Here is a 20,305-nt window from a genome sequence, read left to right as displayed (position 1 = left end):
TTCTCTTCCCTAGCTCCAGCTTTTTCTTCACTCCTCCCAGCTTCCCGAGTCAGCGAGGCCACTCAGAACAGGCCCATGCAGCCCCTGACTGCCTTGTGCCCTCTGGGTCCCAGGGATGGAGGATCTCAGACCAACCTGAGAACTCCCTGCAGACCTTTGGATTCTCTGTGTTGGCCTGGGCGTTCTCCATTCTAGCCCCCTTGGTCTTCACTCTCCTTCCTCCCTTGCCCTCTCCCCACCTTCCTTTTCCTGGGCATTCATGTGCTCTGAGCGACTGATGCTTATTTCCTTTGGGTCACCAAAATGGCCCCCACTGAGGATCAAGGCTAGCCACGGTGAATTTCTTTGGGGGGCCTAATCTATTTTTCTACTGCCCTGTGGCTCACCTCTCTGAAGTCAGGGGGAGGGTCTCTGTAGGAAGCACACTCACCTGGGGAGGCCCTAAGAGGCCTTAGGGGTGGGCCCAGGCTCTCTGTACCCTGCTCATCAGCACAGGGCCAGCCTGCGGGCAAGGCCCTCCCTGCAAAGAGGGTATGGAAATAGCCCATGGAAAGTGGGCCCATCCCCCTGCCTGGGGTGGGAGAGCCTCGGCTTTGCTAGGAAGACTGGAATCAGCTCTGGGTGCAGGGTTAGACCAGGATGCCTCAAAAAAATAATAATAATAAAAGGGCCTCTTGCAAAGCTCCAGGGAACAGATGTTTTCCATTTGTAGCCTGCCGAGAGAAAGCACAGAGGGGAGAGGGGTGGAGAGAGATGTAGGGAAGAGGAAGAAAACCGGAGACAGACAAGCAAGAGAAGAGGTCAGGGGGTAGGCAGGAGGATGATGAGAGCAGAGAGAAAATCAGAAAGGGGAAGAGAGAGTGAAGGAACGGAGGGGCCCCTTGGCGCTAAGGGTGCAGCAAGGTCCTGTGTGCTGGGCTGATGACCTCGACAATGAAAATTCAAGGAAAATGTGGTGCCCTGGCCAGAGGATGCTGGAATGGGTGTGGGCACCACTGGGACCTGGCAGCCAGGGCCGGGCTGGGAAGGATCAGGGCCGTGGGTGGATGCGGTGCCCCAGGGCTCCTGCAGCCGTCTGACCATGGCTGGCAAAGCGTCGAGCAGGAGCCGAAGGCATCTGCTCAGGGATACTGAGACTAGCAAGGGGTGGTGCACTGTCACCCGAGACCTGTGGGCCTGTCTGCAGGTCAGAGGCCTACCCTGGAGGCTGGCCCTGCTGGGCACTGTCTGCCAGGCCTCCAGAAGCCCACGGGAGGCTTCCCTGGGCTCTGGTCTGTGTCTTCTGGTTTCCTGTCTAACTGGGGATGGAGCCCGTCAGTGGAACAGCCCTACAGTTCTTCAGGACGTGTTCTCTGGTGTGTGGCCAGCCCAGCAAGGCCCAGGCCTCTGGAATACCCAGGGCCCCGAGGCAAGACGGATTGGGATTGGGTGGGGTGCCCTTTAATTAAAATCTCTTGATGTGAATGCACTATGAGGGGTCCCCAAGGGAGGGACCAGGGGCAGCCTCTGGAGACAGGGCAGCAAGTTGTAAACAGCTTAATGAGCTGTGCCAGGGCCAAGTGGTCCAGGGGAGTGGGGAGCTTGACCCCTGGGCCCTCAGCTAAACTGAGCTTCTGGCGATGGAGGAAGCAGCCACCCTGCAGAAGTGACACCCACACACTTCCTTCTGCTTCTCCTCTCTCGTGACCCTGGGGGATTCTGCCACAGTGGAGCCCAGCCCACCTTCCTTGTCCTCTTAGTCCAAAGGCCTCTGCAGCCTTCAGGCTCCAGCTCCGATGCCACCTCCCTCAGGAAGACTTCCCTGACCACACCAGCAGCACCGACCTGGCACCTCTTGAGTACCCATAACACTCAGATGTGGCACTTGTCATTCCACTGCCCTGGTCTCTCAAGTGGTTTAGTGGTTCAGCTGCTCCCACCCCTGCCCCCACTCTTTCTCCTCCTCATGGGGAGACGAGGCACGTAGTCAGTACTCAATAGTTGTATGTTAAGCACTCCGTTCAGACGCCCCAGCAGCAGCGCAACAGCAAAGCAGAGAGGGAGAGCTGAGGCTGAGATAACCAAATCTCTGACCCCTCCCCCCACCAGCCATCTGCCCCTGGGTTCAAAGCCCCCATTTCCTGTGCTCTCTGCCTTGGGAATCTCTATTTCAGGCTGTCCCCAGGGGCTAGGGCCCGCATTTCTCTCCCATATCCGGAAAGCCTGGCTTCTCTGTGTTTAATTCTCTGATCCTCCCAAGTTATCACCTCCACTAGAGAAAAAGAGTCTTCTCACTCAGAAAGCGTTGTATTTTAGGATATGGCAGGCTACTCGGGTTGCACAATGAACCTTAGGCAGTGCTCGTGCTATGTACCCCAGTGCCTGTGTTGCAGTCAAGGCCTTAGTTAGGCCTCTCCTGCTGCCTATTGGGACAGGAAGAGAGAATGTCTGGGCCTGGTTTCTCCACCTCTTTCTGGGAGATTCCCTTGGGCATATCTGTTCTCTCTCCACCCCAGACATAATCTGAACTAGGGTAACCTCAGCTGTCAGCTTTTGCTAGGCAGAGTTCTTGGCAAAACCACAAGTCAGACTCTGCTGGCCCTTCTGCGTTCCCCGTCTGTATCTTGATCCTTCTGTGCCTTCAGCATAGGCTAGGCCCCAGGAGTGGGCTGCCAAGCCTGGGGGCTGCTTTGGACAAAGGCTGAGTGCCCAGTGAGGCTGAAGAGCCGCGTCTCCTAAAGTGCCTTAGTGTGGGGTGTGCCCGTGGGTCTGAAATGTGTGTGTGTGTGGGCTGGCCTGGATTGGAGAAAGTGCCCCATTCCCTACTCCTCTGGTTCCAGGACAGATCCTCTCCTGCCTGCTGGCCCAAAGGGGTGTGTGTCTGCTTTGGAGGGAGGCCACGGAACTGCTGGGGAGTCCAGCCCTGGCTTTGCCCTTTCTCAGTGAGGGAATGGGGTGGGGTCCTCACTTCCTAAGCCTGCTTTTTTTTTTTTGAGATGGAGTCTGGCTTTGTCACCCAGGCTGGAGCACAGTGGCACTATCTCAGTTCACCACAACCTCCACCTCCCAGATTCAATCAACTCTCTGCCTCAGCCTCCCGAGTACTGGGATCACAGGCACCCGCCACCATGCCCAGCTAATTTTTTTTGTACTTTTAGTAGATACAAGGTTTCACCATCCTGGCCAGGCTGGTCTTGAACTCCTGACCTCGTGATCTACCCACCTTGGCCTCCCAAAGTGGTGGGACTACAGGCGTGAGCCATGGCGCCCGGCCACCTGCATTTTTTAAGTGAGGATTATGCCTCCTTCCAAGACTTGCTGTCAGGATTAATGAGAAAATGTTTCCCAAACCCAGGCTTGGCCCATCAGCTCTCCATCAGCGCAGGGGAGGTTTCTGTAGCTGTTACCAACAATGCTTGGTTTGTGCCCTCGTTTGCCCCTGAGCCTCTTCTCCCTCATCCTCCCACCCTATCTTTGGCAGGGTCATTTGGTTCTCCCTGGCTCTGAGCACATACCCACCTTCAGTCAGCCCCTGCCTGGGAGACCAAGGGACCCAAAGAGAGCTCCCTGGTCTGCTTCCATCCCCTTTTCCCTGGACATGCAATGAACAAAGGAAGTGAAGGGACACTGAAAAAGAGGCTAAGTCACCTGAGCAAGCTTTTAGCTCAGGGGACGCCATGTCCCCTCGCCAGGTTCTGAAGTCAAACAGCCCAATGCAAACCCTGGCTTCACCACTTACTCCCACTGTGGCCTTAGTCCAATGCCTTGACCCCTCTGTGCCCAGTTTTTGCCCCTCTAAAGTGGGGTAATAAAAGTACTTGTGCAGGGTGCGGTTTCTCATGCCTATTATCTCAGCACTTTGAGAGGCTGAAATGGGAGGATCTCTTGAGCCCAGGAGTTCAAGACCAGCCTGGGCAACATGGCAAAAGCCCATCTCTACAAAAAATACAAAAATTATCTGGGCATGTTGGCACATGTCTGTAGTCCCAGCTACTCAGGAGACTGAGGTGGGAGGATTGCTTGAGCCCAAGAGGTCAAGGCTGCAGTGAGGCCGAGCATAGTGGCTCACGCTTGTAATCCTAGCACTTTGGGAGGCTAAGGTGGGCAGATCACTTGAGGCCAGGAGTTCGAGACCAGCCTGAGCCTCTCTACCAAAAATACAAAAATTAGCCAGGCATGGTGGTGCATGCCTGTAATCCCAGCTACTCGGGAGGCTAAGACAGGAAAATCACTTGAACCCAGGGGGGCAGAGGTTACAGTGAGCTGAGATCGTGCCACTGCACTGCAGCCTGGACAACAGAGGGAGACTCTGTCTCGAAATAAATAAATTAATTTTTTTTTAGAAAAGGCTGCAGTGAGCCTTGGTCACATCAGTGCACTCCAGCCTGGTTGACAAAGGAGACCCTGTCTCAAAAAAAAAAAGCTTGTTCTACAGGATTTTTGTGAGCATTAACTGGGACGATCTTGGTGCCATTGACTGGCACTTAGCAAGGTGCCTGACACAGAGGAAGCTCTCAGAAACTGTTACCTAGTGTTCCCACTACATCCCATAGTCAGTGTTCCCCATGCTGTGACTCGGTGGGATAGTGTTCGTCACCTAAGACCGGTTCCCCAGCTCTGAGGATGCAGGGAGGGGGTCAGGATGCCTCTGACTCCCCACAACTCACACCTCCCACTGCCCTTCTGGTTTTGCAGCTGAGCTGTTCATGGAGCAGAAGCACCTCAAGGAAGCAGGTTTCTGCATCCAGGAGGCAGCAGGCCTCTTCCCCACTTCTCACTCAGTACTATATATGCGGGGCCGGCTGGCCGAGGTGAAGGGCAGCCTGGAGGAGGCCAAGCAGCTGTACAAGGAGGCGCTCACAGTGAACCCAGATGGCGTGCGCATCATGCACAGCCTGGTGAGTCAGACCCCGCCCCCCTCCATCCACACTCCCGCCACCTCCTCCCACAGCCTCAGGGCCCTTATCCCCCTTTGTCCCTCCTTGTCCCCATACTCCACTGCCTGCCTGTGCCTTGCTACTGCTGTTCCCTGGTGTCTGGAGGAGGGGACTTCCCTCCTGCTGTGTTGGAAGAGACAGTTCTTGGGATACTGGTAGCCTTCTCTGGTAGACACAGGCCATTTCCCTTCAATCAGGGTCTGTGTTGATGACATAATCTAGAAGGTTTGGTTGATACTCTTTGTGACTTCCTTTTGCTGTAAGTTTCTACAAAGGGATCTAGCCCCAAAAGGCTGTCATTGTTACTCACCAGACCCTTGCCCTGAAGGCTAATCCAGAATCTAGGGGCGGTTACCAAAATGCTTTTCTTTCTGGGAGTCCCCAGACCCTCCCTGCCTTCTCCATTTCCAAGGAGTTCCACATATCTTTGGTGGGATTCAGGGGGTTTTCTGGGGTGGGTTGTCATGTCAGACCTGACTCAAGCACACATTGAGAATGGTCCCTGGGGTGCTAAGAGGATCCAGTAGTCCCTGGTCCTCGTTCATAGGCTCAGGACTTGGGTGTCCAGGGCACAGTGGCCTCCCTGTGGGAAGCAAAGAGGCTGGGGAGCAGGATGCTGATACTCTTGTCCTCTACCTGGTGATCATGGGTAAGTCAAACACCTTCTCTGATCCTTAGTTTTAATCATCTGTTTGGTGGGTATCCTCTGGTCCAGGCAACATTTATTGAGCACCAGCTCTGACAGGTGATATTCCAGACCCTATAGATTATCATTTTTTCCCTGCTTTCCTTTGCTGCTTCCAGAGAACAGGTGTCCAGATAAATGTAGTGATCTGGAAGCTTGCAAGCCTGCATCTGTACAAGTGATTTTTGAAGGATAATCTAGGAGCCCACAGGTAGCAACAATCTTTCCCTCTTAGGGTCTGGGTTCCACCTTAGATATCTCCATGTGAGAGCGCGTTGAGGGGAACAGCCATTAGGGTATCCCTGACGTCTGGCACAGAGAGAGCCCAGAGGCATCAGGAGCATGGCTCCAGATGGCTGAAGGGTTGGCATTGCCAAAAAGGGGCTGATTTGTCTGTGAGTAGAAGCTACAGGCAGGGAGTTAGATTTCAGCCATGTCAGGGAAAACATTATAACTCTTAGCATAGTCTAGGCACATACTCAGTAATCATCTGGTGAGAGTGTTGCCAAGAGAATGCAGCGTCACATGGGGAGGAGCCAGACCAGGCCATCTTCATAAGGTCCTTTCCAACCTGACAGTCCTTGAAAAGGAAATAGAACAGGAATTCCCAGCTCAGCTATTATTCCCGCTGCCTGATTTCTGTAGATTTCTAACTTAGGTCTGTGTGAATGTTCAGCCTCGGATGAAGAAAGCTCGTGCAGTCACCATACACCCTTGTCCATGTTCCCTCCCACATGGCTGCATTGCCTTCCAGTCAACTCAACAAATGTTTGCCTTCTGCAAGAGGCTTCCTCCTTCCTCCCTCAATTTAGACATCAGCTTCTCTGATAAATGCCTCGCCAGAGGTCACATCCAGAAACTTGATTAGGGCAGTGGGAGGGAGGGTGTGGGCTATATCATTAGGCCTGCAGCCAGGCAGAGATGTCTGCCTTCCACTGTGTTCACGGATATGAGCCTGCAGGCTCAGCCCTGAAAACCCAACAAAATCCAATAACAAGTACAATTTTGAAGTAACAGTGTACCATTTTTCATTTATGCTTATTATTGTTTGTAGCTATTTTCCTGAAATTGAAGCAGTTTCCAAGGGTAGGTTTCCATGGTAACTGAATAGCCATCCAGAGTGGCTCCCTGCAGATGTTTCTGAAGTGGTCCCTTTTTCCTTCCTGGGGTGCCTTGCTGATTTGATGAAATTGGAGCAAGTTGGAGCCAGGCCTGCCCTCTTTTAAAGTTACAAGCAACCAGAGGGGCATTCGGCTTCTGCGTGGGCAGCCCATCCCGTCTACAGGCTCTGTTCCTGCCAGCATCCCACACATACGCATAAAGAATAGCAAATGTTCAGCCTGGGGAAGATTTGCTAAGCACTCATTTTCTAAAGACATTTGAACGCTTTAGTGAGTCGATCTCAAGTGTTCCCAGATCTAAGTGTCTTCCCTGTGCTGGCCTGAGACTCAGGACATCTGGGGTCTAATCCTGGCTCTGGCCCTGATCCACTTGGGGGACTTAGGAAAAGACACGCTTAACTTGCATGCTCCTGGTGTCCCCTTTTGTAGATAACGATCCTCGTTGTTCCTGGGCCATAGTGTTGTTCTAATCATAATGAGGTGATGCATGTGAAAGTGTAAACGTCTGCAGTGCAATCCCAGAGACAGCAAAGCATAGCGCGGAAGATCCCACTCCCCTTCAGTCCCTCACCAGTGTCAGATATTGCTAAGCAATCACAGCACCTTTTTCCCACCGAGCAAAGATGTGATCTTGGAATCTTTTTCAATGTGATACAACATGATAGGAACGACTAGCTGTCATTCTAAGTCAGTTTCACATTTTTGTAAGGGATTCATTGTAAAAATAGTAGAGGAAAGAGACACATCAGTCATCTGAGCCTTTGTGAACTCTGGAGGTTGGTACAGCCTTGGAGAATTACCAAGAGAGGAATGTGGAAGGGAGGTGGTATCCCTGCTGTGGAGTCAGGCCAGGCTTCCAGGGAGGACGCTCTGGCCTTACCATGCCACTGTGACTTTATGAGGACGTTGGCCTCTGATCAGTACAAGGAGGAGAGCCTCCCCTCCCCTAAGGGCACAGCCACCCACAGGCCTGGGCTAGAGGAGCTTAGGGCCCCCAGCGAGCCCTCTGAGGTCGTGGTGGGTCCTGCTCCCTGAGGTCTGGAAAGTGGTCGGTGAAGATATTCTTACTGTGCTGTGTGGGTGCTGGGTTTGGCCCTCTAGTCCTTAGAATGGGGTTGGCAAGTGCCAAGAGGCTAAAGAAAGCCCAGTGGGAGTTGAAGACTTTGCTCTTAGGGGCCAGGGGCCCCATGTCTCTAAGAATATAGGCTTTGGCCAAGAGTGGATTCTCTACTCTCCCTGTCCCCCTGTCCCTGCCCTAGATGCAATAAGAGATGTTTCTGTGGTTCTAGCCCTGCTCTGGGTTCAGCTCAGGGTTTTCTACCCAGACCAGGCAGGAAGGAGATGCCACCTTGGCAGTTCTCTGCTGGGCAAGAGAACCAGCACAGTTTGTCCCGAGTTTGTCCATCAGGCTCTGGTCCTGCTGGCTGCTGTCTGCACCGGGCTCAAGGATGGCCAGGGGCCTCCGGGAAACTGGCAAGTATAGAAAGAAAAAGAAGTGTGCTCTCTGCAGTGGAAATCAAATCACAGGAGCAGGTCCTGACAGTCTGCCAGCGTGGTCCCAGACTTCTCTCCAGGTAGCTGGAAATCCCACTCGGCTGGGGTATTCAGAACCGAATTCAGAAAATTCTAGCCAAGAAGGGGAAGGCTGAACTTTGCCTGCCTGCCTGAAACGTGAGAAGGAAGGCAGAGGCCTCCCAGGATGCATAGGAGTCGCCAGTTGATACTGCTCTTCAGAGAGAGCTTCAAGGCTTGGCCAGGAAGGGACCCCCAGCAGCCTGCACTTCTCTTGGAGCTTATCTCTGCCCTGCCACCTCCCCGGATCCCCTCTGCACCAGGCACTTCCAAGGGCAGAATAGGTACCTGAGGAAACCAGGGAGCTCCAACAGTGACTGGTAGACTGGTTGGGTCATTAAGAGCCCTCCCAGGAGGGGGTTCCTTTGAGGTCACCTGACTTTTGTGATGGGAGGGTCATTGGTTGGTCATGAAGCTGAGATTAGAGCACCTCATAGAATGAGTGGCTTGACTTGGTTTCCCAGTGTAGGGAAGGAAAAAACCATTTTCTCTCTACCTTTCTGAGTTCTTAGCTCGGACCCTGGTAACAGAAGACAGATTAACAAGGAAAAACAAACAGAACTTTATTAACATGTATAAAATGTTCTCATGGGAGATCCTCAGGAAAAATGAGAAAAGCTTAAAGAGGTAGCTTAGAGGTCTGGCACGGTGGCTCACACCTGTAATCCCAGCACTTTGGGAGGCTGATCACAAGGTCAGGAGATCTAGACCATCCTGTGAAACCCTATCTCTACTAAAAATACAAACAATTAGCCAGGTGAGGTAGCGGGCACCTGTAGTCCCAGCTACTTAGGAGGCTAAGGCAGGAGAATGACATGAACCCGGGAGGCGGGTCGGAGCTTGCAGTGAGCCGAGATCACGCCACTGCACTCCAGCCTGGGCGACAGAGCGAGAGTCTGTCTCAAAAACAAACAAACAAACAAACAAAAGAGGTAGCTTAGAACTCTGGCTTACATAGCATTTTCAACCAAGAGCATACAATTTAAAAGAAGCAAGAGACAAAGAAAAAGGACTTGGAGTCTCTGGGGATGGAAAATTGTGGGAAGACAAATCAATGGGAAACTAATGGTAGATAAAGGCTAGTTAGCAGAGCTTGTTATGTAGATTCCTTTGTGCCGTCTCCAGGCTGATAAGGTTTGTCCTTCCTGGTTGAGGGGAGGAGGGACACGCTTATAAATGTATATATCCGGCTTTTAGGCAAATAGGGGGAGGGCAGAGAGCTTTTCTTGTCTCTGCTTCTTCTCAGTTGCCTTCAGCTCAGAACAATCCTTATGCCCAAGTGACATATTTTGGGGTGGCGTGTTCTGCTACCCTTCAGCAGCCCCTGAAGAAGGTCCTAGCCCTAGCCACAGAGCCACCAACTCTCCCTGCCCTCAGCTTGGCTAAGGAGAGTGTGGACACTTTGGTGCAGTTTGTCTGCACTGCAAGAGACAACTTGACACCCGCAGGCATGAGTGGGCAGGCAAGGTGTCTGGGTGGCACTCTGCCCTCTTCTCCCAGGGGCAGACTCTGGAGAGGAGGAGTTTCCTGGTCCCTCCCGTACCCCAGCCCCTCCCCTCCTCATGCTTTCTTCTTGGTGAGGGAGTTCCAGGCTCTCCAGAACCTCTCCCTGTCAGGCACCCCTGCAGGAGTGGGGAGATGGCTCTGCCTGAGCTTTGGCTCTAGTAATGTAATTCCTGGGATGCAGTTTCTGAAGCATTCCTGGCATGTGACCCAGCTTCTTCTCTCTCCAAATGCCCCTGGAGAGACAGGAAGACAGCGTTGTTATCTGCAGTCCTCTTGATGACAGAGTGACGATGAATGATTTTCCTTAATTGGTTCCCTCTTGCTGCCAGTGTATAGCAGGCCACCTCATTCTTTAAGTGGGTTTGCGGGATCAAGAGCGTGGGGATGGCCTCAGAGCCTCTCATCTCTCACCCCAGGCTGTGGCATGAGGGGGCACATCTTAAGTCCCCAGAAGCCCCCTACCACTACCCCTGGTACCTCCCAAGGGGGGACCTGAGTCACTGAGGTCCAGAGCTCTGCCTATCCAAGCCCTGAGGCTCTGGGCTGGGCCTTTTTAGGTGCTCTGGGACTCCATCAAGAAGGCTCTGGTCTCTAAGGCCAAAAGGATGAACTGTGGCCGCACAGAGCTTCATCCGTCACTCCCTCCCGCTGCTGGCTGGCCCCTCCCCCATCATGGAGGGTTGGACCAGACACGAGAGGTGACAAACCTAAGACAACCCGCCCTGCGTTATGGGGGCGCCTGAGGGTTACTTTCCTCGCCAGGTGTCTCAGTCCATTTTGTGTTGCTGTAACAGAATACCTGAGACTGGGTAATTTATTATTATTTTATTTTGTTTCTATTTTTTGTAGAGACAAGGTCTCACTATGTTGCCCAAGTTAGTCTTGAACTCCTGGGCTCAAGGAATCCTCCCACCTCAACCTCCAAAAGTTCTGGGATTATAGGCATGAGCCACCATGCGTGGCCTTTTTAAAAATATATTTTTTAATAGTAATTTACAATAAGCAGAAACTTATTTGCTCACAATTCCGGAGGCTGAGAAGTTGAAGATCGAGGGCCACATCTGGTGAGGGCCTTCTTGCTGCCTCATCCCATGGCAGAAGGTGGAGGGGCAAGAGAGTGGGAGAGAAGGGGAAGCTGAACTCATCCTTTTGTCAGGAACCCGCTCCTGAGATAACAGCATCAGTCCATTCAGGAGGGCAAAGCCCGCCAGACCTCATCACTTCTGGAAGGTCTCACACTTCAATTCTGCTGATTGAGGCTTCAGTTTCTAACACATGAATTTTGGGGGACACATTTAAACCATAGCACTTGGTCAGTTTTTTCTCCTGTCAAATTGGGATGATAATTTAGACTCTCTTGTGACTTCAAGGAGTAGTTTTAGAGCTCAGGTGAACTGAAAGCTGTGAAAAGATAAGTCAACATTGGGCATTTTTATCACTATATTCACATAGATGACTTGGTGGCATGTGGCCGTGGCCTGAGCCCCCCCTTGGCTGGTTTCTGTGGGACCATACTTACTGTGGGATGAGGGTCTTTGGCCCAGATTTCCTTGTGATGCCAGCAGGGTGCTGAGAAGACAGGGAGGGAGTGCCTGGCAGGGACAGGGACCTCCAAGCTGCCTTTGAGGTTCTCCTAGGGTTGGTTGGCTGGGATGATTTTTAAAATGAGTATCAGAGCTGGCTCTGGAGGAGGCACTTGCAGGTTGGAGCAGGGCCTTCAAGTTCATCTGACCTGGACCTGAGTCCCACTTTGCCTTCACTCACTGACCAAGTTCCATAGCCTCTCAGAACTTCAGTATTCTCATCTGTAAAATGAGCCTTGCTATACCAAGCACCTAGGGAATTTAGAATTAGGCACCTTTAGAGTTAGGTTAAATAATTCCATAAGTTAATGGTCCAGTCATTAGGGTTATTTTTACATTTTTCACTTTGAAGCATAGCTGCCAGGCCATGTTCAGATGCTCTTGGTTCTCGGTGGGGAGCGGAAACCTGGTGCCAAGCCCCAGAGACTCATTGCAATAAAGCCACCCCATCCCCACTGAGTCCACAGGGGAGTCTGGCCAAGGTGACAGACCCTAGCTGCCCTGTGGATAGGACAAGAGTGCACACAGTGCAAGGCCCAGGCTGACCTTAGCTACGGGGAGGGCAGCCTGCTTTGTGGGGAAGAATGAGTTGAGGGACGAGGGAGAGACCTTGGGTAATCTGCACCCGTTGGGGCGGAGGCTCTGCCGTGGCAGGCTCAGGGAAGGCCCTGGCCTACCGTCATGCCAGTTCAGCATCTGGTTCAGCATCTGTTTTCTGAGTTGAAGGAGGAAGGATGTTCTGAGCAGCTGAGGAGTGACACTCAGTGCCTAGCATTTTGGAGGCGCCCTGACACTGGGTGGGGCTCAGTGCATAAACAGCAGGGTCCCGGGTTCCTGGGGACAGTGGCCTCTGCCGCCTATGCCCCATGTCTCAGGGTCTAGGACGCACCACCAGCTCTAGGCTTCTTTCTCCAAGTTCATTTCCTGAGCTGTGGCAGGCGGCTTAGAGGTGTCTAGGCCATGAAAGGACATGGAATCTTGCTTCTTCTGGGCAGGGAAGTTCAATAGGAGCATCTTGGCTGTGTGACCTCTGATGAGGTGATTTTATTGTGAGTGCTCTCTTCACCCCTCACCACTAGTGCCTGAGGTCACACTACCTGATGGGAAAGTGGAAGAGATGAAAGTAAAGGGTTCTGCAGGCCCACGGTGTAGGGGGTGCGAGGGTGTGTCTCCCAGCACCTGCTCAATGGGGATCAGAGGCCCCTCCATACCCACCTTATCCCTGGGCTGGCACAACCCCCCACACACACCCTGAGCCCTGGATCAGGACTTTGGGAAAACCTTAAGCTGATGTAGGCTCCTGAAGTCCATCACCAACCCTGATGAAGAGCCTGTCATAGATTCAGATCTGAATGATACTTGAGCACTGCTGGCTTCATTAAGCTCCAGAATCCATTTTTTCAGAAAGAGTTAGAAAGACTCACCCTACATGGAAAGAGAAGGTGACGTGGTCCTTTTTCCCTGTCCAGCAGCCCCTTCCCCAAACTGACCTTCACTGTGCCTTAGGCTGTACCTCCTGCCCAGAGAGGGGAGCTTCTGTGACTGGGCCCCTTCTCACTCCCCATCACGGGGACTCACTTCTAGAACCAGGGATCCAGAGGCCTAGCCACAGCCTCTTGACTGACCTGGAGGGCTGGGCCAGGCAGTGCTCCAGGATGGGCAAAGGCCCTTATAGACCTAGAACCTGATACCAGCCCAGGAAGGGGAGGAGAAAAGGCCCAGCCCCTGCCCAGAGGAGATGGCTGACAAGGAAGTCAATTTCCTGGTGGCTTGTCAGGCTCCAGAGTCCCCCAGGGTGTGACCCATCTGGCCTCTGGCCGCTGGCCCCTGCCCCTCTGAAAACAGACAACCCTTAGCCCCAGCTGAAGAGGCCTGCTGGTGTTCTTCAACATCTCACTTGTAAAGGACCCAAAAGAGAAAGGGACGGGCACCCCCTACCCCAGGAGACCCCACCTAGGTTGGGCTCCATGTGAGTCTGGGCTCTTCTCAGCAGGAGCCTCTTCCTTTGAGGCCCAGAGGGCTCTGGGGTGAACACATCCCACCCCAGCACTGGGTGGAGCTGGAAGGGTTTGCCCCCCTTCCCACATCAGGGAAGTGGGACCCTGTGGCTTTGGAGCTGCCCTGGCTCCAGGAAGGCGGTGGTGATGGGAGTGGGAGGTTCTCAGCCTGGAGAGGTGCCTCCCTCCTTCCCGTTCCAGGTCTGGTTGGACAGGTTGAGGCTGACACACCTGAGAGAACCCGGAACGCCAGAGAGCCCGGAGCTGGGCTGGAATGCGGGCCTCCCTGGAAGGGTGTGTCCATGTTCCAGGGTGGCGAGAGGGAGGGCCCTTCCTGTACAGCAGGCTCCTCCCAGCAGCCCTGGTGTCCCCAAAGGCAGGCTCCAGGGACCAGAAGGCTCCTGCAGCTTCCAGCTGATTCCTGGCTTCCCAGCTGGAAAGGCTGTTACAGAATCCCAGGAATGTGCCTTGAGCTCAGAGAGAAAATTCCCAAAATAACTTCTATAAATACTTGAGGGCAGGGGTGGGGAGGGAGGGCTCAGCCTGGCCCACAGCTGGCCTAGCGCCAAGGCTGCTTCCCAGGGCAGGCCCCCCTCAAAAGAAGAAGAGGCATGCGCACCCCTAGACCTCTGTACTGCTCCGCCCTTGGAGGGCATCATCAGGCACTGAACTTACAGGGTGGGATGGTGTGCAGTGGATTCTGAAAAGGCAAGGCCCTTTCCCTCATCTACTCCCAGGCCACAGCCCCTGGCCACACACTGCCTCTGCAAAGGACCTGGGTCCCACAGGGAGGCTCCCCGCTGAGTGTGAGCCCAGACCAGCGAGACCCTGGGCCCCTTAGGTTCTGCGCCTTCGTGGCCGTAAGAGGCAAGGCTTGCCAAGCTCCACGTGGGCAGCATCCCTGGTCGGAGGCCCACATCTGTAAGTGTGGGGTGCCTCTGGGTTCCCTGGCTCTGTGTTTGGGCTACATCCTGAGCTCTGAGCCCTGTTGAGCTGCTGTCCTTTGGGGAATAACAAAGCAGGCAGGAGGCTGGGGCTCTATCCCTCTCAGCCTCGGGAGGGGCAGGACAGGGATCGCATCCATGAGCTCCATAGTAACTAAGCATGACGTGGAGGCGGTTGTGTGGTCAGGAGGAACTCCGTCCTCAGGGAAGGCTTCCTGGGAGAGCAGGGTCTCGAGCACTTGAGATGTGGCCACACATCCCCACTCCCTGAGATCAGGAAGGGAGAGAAGGAGGAGGGTCCTGAGGTGGGAATTTCTGGGGACTTCCCCCAGAGCCCTGCACCTCCCTGGAACCATGTTTGTGGCTATAACCAGCCCAAAGCGCCCCCTTGGAGTTATGGTGTCTGATCACCATAAACAACTTTCAAATCCCTGTGGGCTGCCAGCATAGCTGTGGCATCTCCCAAGGGAAGGTCAAAACTGGGAGCCTCTCAGCAGATCTGATCTCCTCTCTCAGCGTGGGGCACCCCCTCACCAGGATGGGGGATGGGGGATTCACTTGTGACATTTGGATGCAATTGAGATGCCAGTTCTTGTTGCCACCATCTCTCTGGAGGCCTGTTCTCTGGGAGGGTCAGGGTGCCAGGAGGATTGTCTGCAGGCCCTAGATGCAGCACTGGGCTCAGGGCAGAGTCGGTGAGACCTCGCATCTTCCTGGGGCTGTCTTGCCCAGTTGTCAGGCAGCAAACAGCGCTGAGTTGCTACCAAACATGAACTGGGCTGGTGTCAGGGGCAGGTGGCAGAAGATCCTGTTACAGGCCCTGGGCCTCTGGGCCCCAGCCTGACCCCAGCCCGGTGTCTCCTTTCAGGCTCTAAGGTCAACACCCCAGGGTGGGGGGACATGAGCCAACCCACCCTAGCCTGCAGTCCTCCCCCACAGAGAGCCATGCCCTCTCCCAGCTTCTAGAGAGATCAGCCATCCACCTGCTCCCCGCCCAGAAGGACCCTCTGCTCATCTTGGAGGTGCTGCTGTTTGCTGTCTGCCCCTGCGGTGATTTTTCCAATTCATCATTGCAGACTCCTCACAAGAGCCCCACGAGGAGGGACAGTTCATTGCTTGGTTTACAGATGAGGAAACCACAACTCAGAGAAAGCTGGCCATTTGTCCACGGTCACAGCGCTTGTCAGTGGCAGAGCTGGGATTCCAACCTGGCCAGGGCTTCCGGCCACCAAGCCCTGGGCTTTAAACTCTCTACAGACACACAGAGGAAGTTACTGCAAACCTCCCAAACTGAGAATAAAATACACATACACACACACACCAGCCTGCAGACACATCTGGCCCCTTCCCAGACACCCACATACTTCTTGATATCAGGGGTTTTCAAACTTGTTTTTAGCAGTTGAGCCCTTTTTTCAAACAAAATCCCATGTGGAAGCTTAATACAGAAAACTTAACGTGTGGAAGCCACTCCGGGCCTGCCCCTCCCTGAGAGGCCTTGCCGGCCTTTCCCTTCTGTCCTGTGTTGCTCCCTCCTGGGCAGAACTCACAGGGCTCAAACCCTTCATTTTTGGTGCTCAATTTTGTGTCTGGCAGCCGTCGGCTGGCCTTCCTTCCCTCCTCCCTGTGGGCTCTGTTCCATTGTGAGCTGCTGGGGTCTGGCCCTTGGGCCGTGTGGGCAGAACAGCTAGGCCTCGTGCCCTGCTGGCCAGCCTGGCCACTACCCTTGGTCCCAGGCAGCCCTGAGTCAGCACCACTCCCATCTGGCGAGAGCGGAAGACCCTGCCTGAGGCTCCACCCCGCCCGCAGCCACCCTGTCCTCCCCTGGCCTCTGCACGCCTCATCCATGCGTGTGGTTCCTTGGTACAGCGTTGCCCAGGGCTAACAGAGGCTCTGTGAGGACAGCCTCTTCCTCCCCCGCCCCCGGGCCACAAGATCTCCAGCCAGCACCTATGGAGAGGGAGAGGCTTTTCCTAGGGCTTCCTGAGCGCCATCTTTCACTCCCGCCGAATTGGTTGTGTTCCAAGCTCTCTGAGGACTTGATGAAACCAGGCATGCGCATCTTCCCCAGCACGTCTCCATAGCAACAGAGGGCCTAACTCTGGGGAGCTCGCTGAGGAGGAAAATGTTCCAGCTAAAAATGTACATGGCCATCAGTGGGCGGGCACTGGAGAGGGGGCTCCAGGCACATAGAACGCAGCTCCCCACCCCCACTGCCGCCCCCGCCTGTCCAGGAAGTCAGTGGTGGGTTTTACCTCCCGTCTTTTAACAAGAGAAGGGTCCCCCCGAGGGACCATCTCATGCCACCCTCAGGGCTGAAACAGGGATCAGTGGGATGGCGCACATCAGCCTTTCTGCTGAAAGGGGGCCCTGCCCCTCTGCCTCTGCTCACTACCCTGTCCTCGCTACCCACTTCCCAGCGTGGGTAAAAGAGGATGTAGAGGGGACAGGGTGCCAGTTTCACTTCCCAGCCTCTTATGACGATTCCTGTTAGTTCCTCTATCTCTTTGGTAACAGGGTTGTTTGAGCCAAACAGCAGGGCCAAGCTTCCCTGCGCCTGACCCAGACCCCCAGGGCCTTTCATCTTTCAGCCAATCCAGCCTGTTCACCCAGCGCCCCATTCACCCAGCACCCTGTCCCCTGCCATCTGACTCTCCTCCTGTGACCCTTTCCTGAGGAGCCACCGCACACGCACACATGCTTGAGCTTTTCCTCCCCGGTGACAGTGATGAAGCCTCGTAATGCGTCCTCCTCAGTCTTTCTGCATCCCTGGGGTGAAGGGCAGCTCCGGGCCGCAGGAAGGACTGAGAGGCATGGTCCCACTGAGTGAGAACACACTCCTGCCAGACACTTCTCAGAGCTTTACACCTCCTGACTCCTTTCAGCCTCACCCCGCGCTCCAGAGAGATGCTGTGATTTTCCCATTTACAGATGAGGAAACTGAGGGCCAGAGAGCTGGGATTTGCCCAGGATCCCCCAAACAAGGTGACACAGCCAGGTCTGGTGACTTGAAAGCCAATTCCTCGGGACCGGCAGGAACAGAGCTCCTGCAGTGGGTTTCCCAGGAGGCTGGGGTTAAAGCACGGGTTGGGCAGGGACAGGTAGGATTTACATGGGGAAAGGCACAGTCACTTGACAGTGCCCAAGCCAGAGACGCAGGAGCCTCTCGAGCTGATGGCTGCTGCCACCCGTGCACCTGTACTTGGCCCAGTTGCCAAGATGCCTGTGCCATGCCAAGACCCCTACTCACCCTGCCCTGTGCTTGGTCCACAGGGTCTGATGCTGAGTCGGCTTGGCCACAAGAGCCTGGCCCAGAAGGTGCTTCGAGATGCCGTGGAGAGGCAGAGCACGTGCCACGAGGCGTGGCAGGGCCTGGGCGAGGTGCTGCAGGCCCAGGGCCAGAACGAGGCCGCCGTCGACTGCTTCCTCACTGCCCTGGAGCTGGAGGCCAGCAGCCCTGTGCTGCCCTTCTCCATCATCCCCAGAGAGCTGTGACGACACCGCAGCCACAGGGAGGGCCGGCCAGAGGGAGAGGCAGCGGTCAGTGTGGGGCGACAGTGGCATCAGGTGTGGGGCCTCAGGGAAATCCATCTTTAGTGAACGCCTCCGCAGCTGCAGCCCTCGTTCTCCTGGCTCGGCCAAGAGGGTCTTCCTGGATTTCTTTGTTGGTGCCTTGGGAAACAGTCTGACTTGAACCCTAAGTGCCTTTTTGCAGAGTTTTGTGGTGACCAGACTTGCACCCCAAGAGCTGGGCAGGGGGGAGCCTCACAATTGTCCTTCACCCTCACCCATGCCTCTGGTTGGGGGTCTGGGGATCTCACTTCCCACTCTCAGCACAGCACAGACTTCTGGATCCCTCTCAGGTCTTGCCCAGGGCAGTCACGACGTGAAGAAACTGGGCAAGTGGGAAGACGATGGGATTTCTGGGTTCCCTTCCCAGACTTGGAGTTAGCAGATGATGCCCACGTTGCCCCTCTTTGCCCCCTGAGGCCAGCTGGGCCCCACTGTGCTCTTTCCCTCTGCTACCAAGTGCCTTTGGGGCCTCTGGGGTCTAGCCAGGGGGTACTGAGCACTGGCCCTTACGCTTCCATTTCCACCCACCCCATCTCCCTGGAAATGTGTTCCAGCCCAAGCAGCCTCCGTCGGCTTTAGATCCTGTGGTTGCTAGATCCAGTCCTTTCTAATACCCTGAGTCAACACATTACTCCTGCAGGTCTTACGCTACAATGCAGGTCCCTCGAGGGCCAATAACATGGAGGTGGGCAATTTCTAGGACTGTCCCCAGTACATCTCACCACCCACAGCCCTTTTTTGCCTTGATTTGAGCCTCACCCTAGCCTTTTGGGTTGCCCTGCCTGAGGCAGACCTGAGGAGGGGACAGAGCCCAGCCTTTCTCCTGTGACTGAGCAGGCCTCTGTGTCCATGACACCTTTTTCCGGGCCTGGGGGCTGTGGGTGTATGTCCTCCCTGCTGGCTCCCCTGGCCCCTGCTGCGTGACGCTCTTGGAACTCTTCCCCAAGGAGTCAGTCCCCCAGGCTTATCAGGGAATCCTTTTGTATCTGCACTTTGGGTTTTAGTTTCAAAGCTCCATCAGGTACAGCTTACATTTCAGGATGTGTAGAAAGCTCAGGTGAGGGCTGCCCTGGTTTGTCATAGCTCCACCTTCCTCGGAGGGAGAGGGCTGTTGGAGACCCCCCATCCATGGCACACTAGCTCAGCACTGCATGTCCCGAGATGATTCCCAAGACAGCTGGTGCCTCCTGGCTTTCCTGCGGCAGGCCAAGGGGCACCCCAGAGGACGCTGGATCCTTCATGGTTGAAGGATCTCTATGTATGTGTGTATATAAATATAGTTTTTATATATATATATAAAAAATAGAGATCTATTTTTTTCTGGAATTATGTTAGAAAAGTAAAGAAAAAGCAAATGCTGTTGATTTATCTCAGGGTGCCCAAAGAGTTGTAGTCAATTTTTGGTACTAGGAAAGGCACCCAATGCATTTCCTGACTTAAGCAGTTCCTTGTTGGAAGCAGCAGAGGGCCAAGCCAAGTTGCTGACAGTGACTTTACAGGTTAAATAAAGAGACCCTCGGAGGGGAAGCAGGCTTGTCTGAAGCAGCATGTTTATTCACTGGGCATGTCGCTCCCGCACCAACCTTGAGCCAGGCCCTGGAGAGGAGGGGCTGTTGCAGGAGGAGGGAGGCCAGAGAAGTCATCGAAGCCAAGACCTGGGCCCAGCTGAGGAGGGATGTGGGGAAGGAAGGACGAGAGGGAGGACCCTCTGGGAAAATGTGGGTTTGAGCTGGTGAGAATGTTGCCAGTTGAGGCTGGGCTAAAGCCTGGAGGGGGTAGGAGGAAGCAAGAGGGGTCCAGGCAGGGCTGATCCTGGCCTTTGACTTGTCCAGGGGGCCACCCCGGAAGCCCCTGCTGCCTCTGGGCATTGCTGGGAGAGGCCAAGGCAGTACTCGTATCTGAACAGAGAGCCCCTCAGGTATTGCTGATGGGCCACCTTCAGCTGCAGGGAAGAAGACTAGGAGAGGAGGCATGGGAGAGACCTGGGCCTTGTTCAGATTGGCCACCTCTGCTGAGAAGTCCATACCAGTACACCCCTAATAAGTTATGCCACATACCAATGTACTGTGGATGTTATAACCTGCATCAACATAATTCTAAACAATGCTGCTCATTTACACAGAAGCTCTGTTTCTTCATGTACTCCAGGGAACCACCATGGCACCCCCAAGGCTGCAGCCACCTCCTTTTGAAGACAGCTGTCCTGAAGCTTCCCCTTAAACCCAGGGCTGTTCTCGGCCATCTGGACTCCTCTCTTGCCACTCCTCCCTGTGGCCTGGCCTCCCCCAATGCCCACCCTCCACGCCATGCGCTCAGCCAGACATTGCTGTCCCCATAAGGAAGGGCTTTGCTTGCAGCCTTTGGGTGCCCAGCTTCTCTTGCTGTGGCCTTATTTTAAGGTAACACAT

At 54.4% G+C, this 20,305-nt stretch overlaps 1 protein-coding gene across 4 annotated transcripts in view; it reads left to right on the top strand.

The window, feature by feature from the left end:
- Window positions 1-19,998, top strand: part of TTC7A (tetratricopeptide repeat domain 7A) — a 156,971-nt gene extending 136,973 nt beyond the window's left edge. For all 4 annotated transcript variants that reach the window (XM_050754727.1, XM_050754726.1, XM_050754728.1 and 1 more), the window contains 2 exons: window positions 4,675-4,877; window positions 17,598-19,998. In XM_050754727.1, coding sequence (XP_050610684.1) covers window positions 4,675-4,877; window positions 17,598-17,819 — 425 coding nt within the window. In that variant the 3' untranslated portion in view covers window positions 17,820-19,998. The remainder of the gene's footprint in view (window positions 1-4,674; window positions 4,878-17,597) is intronic.
- Window positions 19,999-20,305: the final 307 nt, after the last annotated feature.

This window comes from Macaca thibetana, chromosome 13 (genome assembly GCF_024542745.1).
Source record: "Macaca thibetana thibetana isolate TM-01 chromosome 13, ASM2454274v1, whole genome shotgun sequence".
In the NCBI taxonomy this organism is placed as follows: Eukaryota; Metazoa; Chordata; class Mammalia; order Primates; family Cercopithecidae; genus Macaca; species Macaca thibetana.
Note: the sequence above shows the minus strand (reverse complement) of the source record. Positions and strands in the feature narration are given on the sequence as shown.